This window comes from Centroberyx affinis, unplaced genomic scaffold (genome assembly GCF_046629955.1).
Source record: "Centroberyx affinis isolate AG114_WGS23_722 - 3 ecotype Tasmania unplaced genomic scaffold, CSIRO-AGI_Caff_v1 ptg005038l_1, whole genome shotgun sequence".
NCBI lineage: Eukaryota > Metazoa > Chordata > Actinopteri > Beryciformes > Berycidae > Centroberyx > Centroberyx affinis.
The window spans coordinates 545,001-554,814 of record NW_027282482.1 but is presented as its reverse complement, the minus strand read 5'-3'; the positions used below and the strand labels follow the sequence as shown (position 1 = coordinate 554,814).

General features: G+C 39.4%; 1 protein-coding gene and 1 non-coding gene across 3 annotated transcripts in view; one reads left to right on the top strand and one right to left on the bottom strand.

The window, feature by feature from the left end:
• Positions 1-850: 850 nt before the first annotated feature.
• trnac-gca (transfer RNA cysteine (anticodon GCA)) lies at positions 851-922 on the bottom strand. The gene has a single exon. It is a non-coding gene; the product is annotated as a tRNA-Cys (tRNA).
• A 1,227-nt stretch (positions 923-2,149) lies between these two features.
• LOC139666489 (LIM and SH3 domain protein 1-like) overlaps positions 2,150-9,814 on the top strand; it is an 11,032-nt gene continuing 3,367 nt past the window's right edge. Inside the window, exons 1-4 of one of the 2 annotated variants that reach the window (XM_071545733.1) lie at positions 2,150-2,318; positions 4,351-4,445; positions 5,503-5,587; positions 9,125-9,232. In XM_071545733.1, coding sequence (XP_071401834.1) covers positions 2,250-2,318; positions 4,351-4,445; positions 5,503-5,587; positions 9,125-9,232 — 357 coding nt within the window. In that variant the 5' untranslated portion in view covers positions 2,150-2,249. Of the gene's footprint in view, positions 2,319-4,344; positions 4,446-5,502; positions 5,588-9,124; positions 9,233-9,814 lie in introns of those variants that run through there. The other variant, XM_071545734.1, reaches the window with a different exon arrangement.

Here is a 9,814-nt window from a genome sequence, read left to right as displayed (position 1 = left end):
TTATTTTAATGCTGATATGCAGTTTTGATTGTTGAGTGAATGTACAGTCCAGTAAATGCTAATGCAATCAGCAAGAGTGTCAATGAGTCAGTCGATGAATCTTTAACCTACAATTTTAAAAACAAATCCTAAAGTCCCTTCAAAACTTTTCTATCTTTACTCTGGCTGCTAAAATGCAGGATAGTGATTGGATAGTATGCCAAACTAATCTATAGCCTATTATCTCACCACTGCAATATCGTCAATTAAGTCCCTGCATCTAATACAATGCAAAACTTCGACACCTGCATGTTTCGACTATCTGGGGACAAGCGGAAAAACGGCGACTGGCAATACATTTGGTCAAAGTGAAATTATTAGACTTAGCTCACCAAATTATCTTCTACAGACTCATACAGTTTAAAAGGAATATTAGTCTTGATGTGTTTTCTTTTAGATATGGCTTCAAAATAAATTTGGGGCATAAAATGGAAGGAAAAAACCTTCCATTTTAATGATAAAAATTAGCCTACAAGATCACATTTTGGCACACTTAAACTGGGATAGAATATGCTACACAGCCGACGCCACGGTAGGTTACACAAAGTTTAGATTATGTTAAATAATGATATCTCAGATAGGCCTACTTATAGATCTAATTAACGTGCTATTTGGTGTATGTTTGCTTTGCTTCAGTATGGCTTATTTACCACAGAATGCACTACTATATCTTCTCCTCGGTCTTCAAGCCTCTCCAAATGGGCCTTTGTGACTTTGGGTAAGACTGTATTGTAAATTCTGGTATGAAATAATAGTTTCTGGCAGCCATAATTGAAAACGATTGAAAATGACTTGAGGAAAAAAAAAAATGAGGGGGCACCCGGATTTGAACCGGGGACCTCTTGATCTGCAGTCAAATGCTCTACCACTGAGCTATACCCCCGATGCGAATACATAAGGAGTTTCTCAGAGTTTTAACTGTTATATGCTGACGAAAACAGTTACAGAGTGATTATATGTGGTACATTGGATATTGATTCACATTTACCAGACCTGGATATTGCTATGACACAACGTGTTTTAGAGCTAACCGGAGCTAACATGCAAACGCGGCATTCACTGTCACTCAGTAAAAGACCGACATGGCGGTTCCACTTGTAATAGCCTTCCTTGTACGGGAGGGGGCGACAAACTCTTAGATAAACTTGAACTGTGTGGGACTTTCCAATGACCATCAATCTGAAATACAGTTTCCAATCCCAAGAAAAATGTTTGTGCAGTTGCTTGTCTTTAGGTCTACTTATAACATTGACTTTGTGTATATTTTAATGCGTGCACCATTCATCCCTAACTAGTTAATGTAGGTCAATATTTCACATACATTTTAATATCCTATAGAGACCCAATTAGAAGGATTCTGTGGGACTCCATGGTGAATTTATAGTGAGAGTGTCCTACTTATCACTATAATAATCCTCAAAAAGTCCTATAAGGAATTACAGTTTTTCTGCGATATTTGCACAGTCTCCTTCTAAAATGTATTATATGATTATTACAGGTCTTTATCGTAAGGCTACTCTCGTGTCTGTGTTACATTTTCTCTTGTTGCTACTCCTTATAAGGTTATTACGGATTCCCCTTGCAGGGTCTAATGGTGCCTTCAGGTGCTCCTCGTAATCTCCTATTTCAAGTTGTGAAATTGTGCGTTTTGGTCGGAAATACTAACAATATGGACGCTGTAATAAAAGTATTTTGGTGAGTGTTTTATTTTAGAAATCAAACGGCACGTAGGCTACTTTGTGATGCAGGCGCAGAATGAAAAGGAGAACATGCGGGTCACATAGGATATGTAATTACGGTTTTAATTAATCTATTAGCCAAATGTTGGTATACTACACATCTCTCACACGCTCTCTGTCCCTGAACGTCACACCTCGGCGACTCGAGCCTCATAGAAAATTCAATGCTTCCCATTGTTATTTACCACTTTGTTTGGTGGTTTGTGTAAAACGCTTTAAAGTTACTATATTTTTGATAGCACGTAAAGGCAGCATTAAGTCTTGCGCTTTCCCCGTCCGAAAAAAAAAACTTCAGTGACTCCTCCTCGTCTCCTGGCCGCGTACGTATATAAATTGACATGCCTGCATATGAAGAAGAAGAAGAGGAGGTCGGTCTTCTGCCAAGCTGGCTTCACAATCTGTCCGCTGCTTCTTAACACTTGCGACCTTTTTCTGGATCAGTGCATATTTTTTGTGAAGAGTCCCTGCACCATGAATCCGCCGTGTGGAAGATGCAATAAAGCAGTTTATCCCACAGAAAAAATAAATTGCCTTGATAAGGTAAGGGATAAATCACTATAATATTCAAATAAACATTCCAATCAGGAGTTATAGTGTGTCTGTGGTGCTCAATAGTGATTTCATCGTTGTTTCTGCTATTTTTGTACTTTTTTATTTTTTTATCTCTTATGGTATCACTAATATTCTCTAAGGATATTTTCTATAGTTTATAGTTTAGATATAGTTTTGCTGTGATATTTGTATAGTATTCTTCTAAAACGTACCATAGGATTACTCTAGTTTTTTAGGCCCATTATAGCCTTTTGATTTCTTTCTGCGTTCATTGCCGCAGTTTGTATTATGAACAAGATGAGCAAAGTGGGCTACATTCTTTAAGGAAAAAGCAGTTGATTCATTAAATAAATTGATTTATTAACCAATAAATTTATTACAATTCATCATCTTATAGTTGAAAGTCATCAATAGTGCTAAACTTTTCAGTATTTTAAGGGCAGAAGTCTTTAATTAACAAATAACTGATATTTTTTTCTCCTAAATGATGTTTACTTTCATATCAGCAATCATTTAGGGAGATTTGGTGTCATTTTTAAACATGGTGCATAGCTCATCTTGTCTTACACTCTACTATTTTTATATTGTACATGACCTTAAACATCTATAGGCTACTCCGCACACACACACACACACACACACACACACAAACCACACACATGCACGGAGTGATGAGAAGCAAAACCACATCCTGTAGATAAGCACAGACCACAAACCTCAAAATGTTAAAAAAAAACAACAACAAAAAAAACTTGTGTGTGTGTGTGTGTGTGTGTGTGTGCATGTGTGTGTGATAAGGAATTAGACTTTAAAAGGGATAGTCAACCCAGTTAAAATGTTATTTTTCTTATTTAGTGTCACTCTTGAGTACTATGTTCATCATCCACCATGATTTGAGCGTTCCTAACATTCAATCGCTGTAATAAAATGGAACTTTTGGGTGTCGTGTTTACAATTCAAGAGAGATTTTCTGGGCGTTAACTTTGCCTGAAGCTTGTGGCCGTGGCCTAAATTGACTGACATGCCTATGACATGTTGGTTAAAGCTGGGGTAGGCAACTTTAGAGAAATGAGCAAGAGTTTGAAAGTATAGAACAAAAATAATCCTCCCGCCTCCCTCTCTGCCCCCCCCCCCCCCCCCCCCCCCCCCCCCTCTTGTAACTCTTCTCTCCAAACAAGGCCCAGGATCCAAATCTTTTACACAAAACACAGCTCTGCTAGCTCAGTCTAGCTGTAACTAAAACATTCGCCAGCAACAATGATTTTTGTTAGCATAGATTAGTCAGATTAGTTACAAACACACATTGCTACAAACCTTGGTCAAACAAGGTTCACTCTACACTGGAGAGAGAGAGAGCGGCGTGTTGAGGTCCTGTTCTGGTTGGATTCCCCCACTCTTACGCGTGGAAGTAGTTTTTAATCCGCAGCAAAACGGCTCGTTTGGCTGCTCCAGAAATCAACTGACAGGCTTTTCTCAGCATAGAAACAACTTCAGATTCTTGCAGTTTTGTGTTGTTCTTTACGCCCAACAATGACTAAAAAAAAAACAACGTTTTAATGAGAAATTGCATATTTTAGTTAGCTATCCCTTTAACATCAACCACATAAAGTAATGTTGCACTGCAAGCATCTATTACCCTTTGAAGACTACATTTCCCATGCCTCTCTAATTTGAGAGCGGCACAGCTGTGCTCTCATGTTGAATGAAATGGAATTTTCCCATGCTGTCATTACAAGTTACATTTAAGTCCCCATTACTATTTGGATTAGCTTGTACCAAGTGCACAAACTGAAACAGTCATAGTTTGGTCACGGGCATGAGCAACTCTCAGTGGGACTGAATCAACCCGAAGTAAGAATGTTTTACTGGCTGGTGCCCGAACAAAAACTGATCAACACCGGGCACTGGGATGCTGTGTTTTTCAATGGATAAAAACTTTATTTTGACTCTCTCTCTGTCTCTCTCTGTCTCTCTCTCTCTCTCTCTCTCTCTCTCTCTCTCTCTCTCTCTCTCTTCCTAGTATTGGCACAAGGGCTGTTTCAGCTGCGAGGTATGCAAGATGGCCCTGAGCATGACAACCTACAAAGGCTTTAACAAGAAGCCTTACTGCACTATGTGAGTGTTTACAGCACATCGATCACCCTCATGACACTTAAGATGACCCTTGCACTCACAGGACAACTTTTGGTTGGGTGAACAGCCATTTTTATTTACCTTGTAATCATTGAGTTGCAGCAGTGACATTCAATCTTTCTGATTATGAAGGTAAATCAGATTCAAAACATGAACAAAATGGCATCTATGAAAGTAAAATCATATGCAAAACATAAGAAATAAAACAGAAACAGAAATTATTTGAACTTGTTTTGGAATTTGAAGTCAATACAGTACAAAATGATACAATATGATAGAATGTGATGCAATACAAGTTTTTTTTGTCCCTTATTGGCGGTATTGATCAGTTATCATTTGAGTGTCATTGGTGGGATAAGCATCCATTTACGAAGTGGTACAGACACACATACAAATGAACAGTCAAAGCTACTGTGTGTCAAGGTGATGGAAAAGAGAAGCGTGAACAGACAGACAGAATCATATGACCTTGGAAATTCCTCAATGTAATCTGCCATTGTTTCAGTGGTTATGCTAAAAGTCCAGTTTGTGGCCTGTTCGACTTACCATACATGCACGTGCACACACAAGCTCATCCGCTAACATGTTTTGTCTGTGGTCGTCTATCAAACATTGTACAAGCAAGCGAGATTAAAGATCATTGCTCAAAATATGTCAACATGCACATAGGGAGAGAGTTCAAAGTTTGAATATAACAAACACCATTCCAGAAATACCTCAGTGCTGCTGAAAGGTTTGTATGTCAGCTGCTGACCTTTGTGTCTTTTATCTGTCACTATACAACATTGTCTGATTTCAATGACCGTGCCTGATAGCACAACCTGGTTTTCAAACATATATTGTAGCCTTTATGACAAAGTACCATAGAAGACTAAAGTTTGATGAAAGTTAAGGAGGCAAATAAATTCTAAGTAATAAGCTTGTGTGTGTGTGTGTGTGTGTGTGTGTGTGTGAGAGAGAGAGAGAGAGAGAGAGAGAGAGAGAGAGAGAGAGAGAGAGTAAACATTCATATCATCTTTCTGTTGCTGATCTTTTCCAGCCATTACCCCAAAACCTCCTTCACCGTAGTGAATGACACCCCCGAGAATCTCCGTCTCAAACAGCAGACCATGCTCAATAGCCAGGTTAGACACACACACACACACACACACACACACACACACACACACACACACACACACACACACACACACACACACCTCTACATAACATAATCTTGTCACTTGTCTCATCACTATCATTACTGCTCAATCCCTGTCTTCTTTCACTGACAGACACTGTAGCTAATCTTGTTGCGTCATCATGATTCTGCCCCTCTCTCTCTCACTCTCTATCTCTCTTTCTCTCTCTCTCTCTCTCTCTCTCTCTCTCTCTCTCTCTCTCTCTCTCTGTCTCCTTTACTCGGCTCTCTATCTGTCACACAGCAGGAGATGAGAACAAAGCTCTCGGCCCTGCTGTCATGACAATTGGATCAATCAATTAAATGAGCCCTTTGACCAAAGACTAAAATAAGAGCTCGACTCAGGCCTGAAAATGAGACAGAACCTGAATAATCTGTCCGTATCCGAACTACTCGTGAGTCCAAACCAACTAAGGCCAAAAATGTCTCCTAATTTTCTTGATGATAATTTGCTAAAAACAGTATTTTTTAAGAATATGTTTGAATCTGAGAAAGTCAAACCTGAGCAATTCAGGCTGAAATTCTCCTTTCTGGGTCATAAATAAACTGTAGTGCACACACACACACACACACACACACACAGATAGACACACCCTTTGTCGTAATACACTGTGCAGTAGTTACTTTTGCATACACACACACAACCCCTCCCGCTCTCTCTCTCTCTCTCTCTCTCTCTCTCTCTCTTTCTCTCACTCTCTCTCTCTCTCTCCCTCTCTGGCATTGGCTCAATTTAGCCTCTCTGGCTGCTTAAGCTCTAATCTGATCACACTAAGTCCTCCAAGTCACGTAAAATTAAAGGGATACCTTGACATTTAGAACTGTATTTGGTGGGGGGGTTTCCTTCTTCAGTTTCACTAAAATGGCATGACATTGTTTGCATTTCTCATTGAAAGGGGCACCACTGGCTGCAAAAGGTAGAAACGTTTTCCTCCAACATGAAAGAGAAGAAAAAAAAAGTTCAAACTCAAACTGTCAGTATGTCCTTTTAAGGCTGCATGTTTGCTGAGGTAAAATGAATTTCTACTGAGGGATTTGTGAGGCGGTTTGTGTCTTTAATCTGGTGAGAAAAGGCAATCCTCCTCATCAGAGTTACAGCACTCTGCAACTGTTGGATATAAAGATGTAGCCATAGAAGACCCATATTTGCTGCACACACTGCAAACTGTACTGTAATACTTCACTTGTGCTCCACTGCTGAGAGGAATTGTTGAGAAAATTCAAATCGGTTTACTTTGCAGCCATCAGAAGGAACAGTTTGTTCTGGCACCCAATCATTTGAGAGACAGAGACTGTTAAAATATGTCACTTCAGTGGCACAGAAAGAATGGGCTGCAGCAGCCATTACCAAGTGCTAATGCAGGACAGATGCATGATGGGAGATTTAGATGTAACTTCACTATATGAAGCCTTTTCCTAACCCAAACCCTAAAACCAACTGCTAAACAAATCCAAAAAGAAAAGGGAAAACACAGGCTAAAACTCATCCACATTTAAATTTGAAAAAAAAAAAACAAATCCAAAAGAAGTGAAGCCTCATCACTAAAGGTAACAAAGGGTTAAAATGTTACATAGATATCTATGATTATATCGGTGATTAACTTATCGTAGCATATTAATCAAGCATGTACACTTATCATCTGACACATGGCCACATAATCTCTGTATGATGCTGTGTCTCTACTATCCTGTCGCTGTGCTTATTGCTTTATCTCTCTGTAGTCTGTGTGTGCGCGCGTGTGTGTGTGTGTGTGTGTGTGTGTGTGTGTGTGTGTGTGTGTGTGTAAGCATGCTCAAAGAAAATACCACACATGTTTAATGTTAGCACTTGGGCCCCACAGGAATTACATATTCCTTTCAAGTGGACTCATTGCTCTCTCCTCTGCTCATCCAACTTCCACAGAATAAATCAGATATGACATAACGTTACTGAAAACAAGCTTTTTACAAATGTGCCAAACAAAAGTGAACTGAAAATATAGAACTTATGTAAAGCCAATCTTAAACATGAAACATGGGCATGGCATGGGCATCGCACTGAAGAACAGACTGTATCAAATCCATTTTCATGAACTATGAATGCAAAAAATTGAAGAAGTAGACTCTAAATGTGTGAATCAATTCTTGCTTTTTGACGTTTAGGATATACAAATTGTTCCATTTGCGGTAAAATGATTTTTTAAAACAAGCATATAACATTACATCATGGTCAAAGTTTACACCAAGAGTTGTTTCCTTTTCTCTCGCTCCTTCCTTTCCCTTCATCAGGCAACCCTGCTCTTTGTTTATAACCATAAAAGTCTAGGCAGGCGAGCTCCCTCCCTGAGACAGAATATTCCTCATAGCAAGTATATGACTCATTTGTGTGTGCATGTGTGTGTGCGTGTGTGTGTGTGTGTGTGTGAGAGAGAGAGAGAGAGAGAGAGAGAGAGATAGAGAGACAGAGAGAGAGAGAGAGAGAGAGAGAGAGAGAGAGAAAGGGGTGGTGTCTGATTTTCTATGAAATAAACATTTTGAGTAATGTTTTCCCAGGCATAAACATTAATGAAGAAATGTTCGTTTAGCACAGCTTGCATGTGTGTGTGTGTGTGTGTGTGTGTGTGTGTGTGTGTGTGTGTGTGTGTGTGTCTAAATTTAGTAAATCTTTGCATATACTACATTCCTAAATTCCTTGTGGAGATTTTTTCATTTCATTTTCATTTTTTTCATTTTCAACCCTCTACGGGCTGAGAAATTAACCTAATGGATTATCATGAAACCCTTTCTAAACATGTTGTGTTATTTAAGGAAAATAAAAGGCTGTTAATTATAATAATAAGATAGATTTTCTTAAATCCTGATAAATTGAAAATTTACAGGCAGAGGAGTTTGAAAAGAAAGACGCTTCATAACTGGTATTTTCAATTATTTGAGAGACACGAGAACTGTGTTAAAATATGTGTATCTGCATGTGTTTTTATTAAATATGTGCCTTGTGTCTGTACTAAATTATTCCTACGCTCTTCTCAACTGATGCTGTGTTCATGTCATGTTGGATTTATTGTAAATACGAGCTGCCAACTGGGAAAACCATTCATGTCAACCTCCTAGTGATTCCTGCTGATTAGGAAGGAGGAAGTGGGGATTTTTTGCGGACTCCGGTGTCTCCCACAGAAGTGTGTCAACACAGGCTGTAAACACTGCAGTCAAGCCACAGATGTCAGCAGTCGAAGATAATAAAAATCCAAATGATCTAACTTTCCAACAAATTAAACACGTGGACACCTCAAAAGGTTTTGGCAAAGAGATGTCATTCCATTCGTCTGCTTCTTCCAATTTGACCAGAACTCGGCATAACCTAATCACTCTAACATGATTTGAAGGATGCCACCCTCTGTGGGTTGAGGAACAAACCTATAATGAAACCCTCTCTACCCCACTGTGTCATCCATCTAAAAATAAGATCGATTTCCTTAAATCCTGATCGATTCAAACTTCACAGGCGATCTACAAGGAGGAGTTTGAAAAGAGCAAGGGAAAGGCGTTCAGCGTGGTGGCCGACACTCCAGAGATGCAGAGAGTGAAGAAGACGCAAGACCAGATCAGTAACGTAAGTCCTGTTCGACCTCTAAAACTAGATGTTAACCCGAGTCCTTCATTACCTCTCGTTAGTCCAAGAGGCATCACAGTCCATCATCGGTATTTTCATCACAACCAAATGATTCACATTATTCTCACATCACTTTCAAAATCTTTTTTTGACTTCTGCTCAGAAAAGGAACTCCTTCTCATCCTAACTTTACAATTAAACAACAATCCGTTCATAAAACTCTGGAGAGCAAATAGTTTTTTTCCCCTAGGGACCAAAAAAAAAAAAAAGTTGAAATGGCCAGCTGCAGTCAACAAGTCCATCTTTCTCCCCCACTGGTATGAAACAAACACACAGACTCATTTCACTTCATCATAAGACACAACAGCAAATCACTGCAGTCCAATTGCAGGAGCCGTTTCAGAATTTTGTGAAACTAAAAAACTGAAACTACAAGCTGATGAATGTCCGGGCAGAGCGGCTCCAGACGGGAGCCGATGGAGGATGTGGGGATACGAGCCTGCACAGACATTTCAGACATTTCTCCCCCATCCGCAGAGGAGCGGCTGCCCTATATGGTCAAAGTCTCTCAGCTGTGGACAC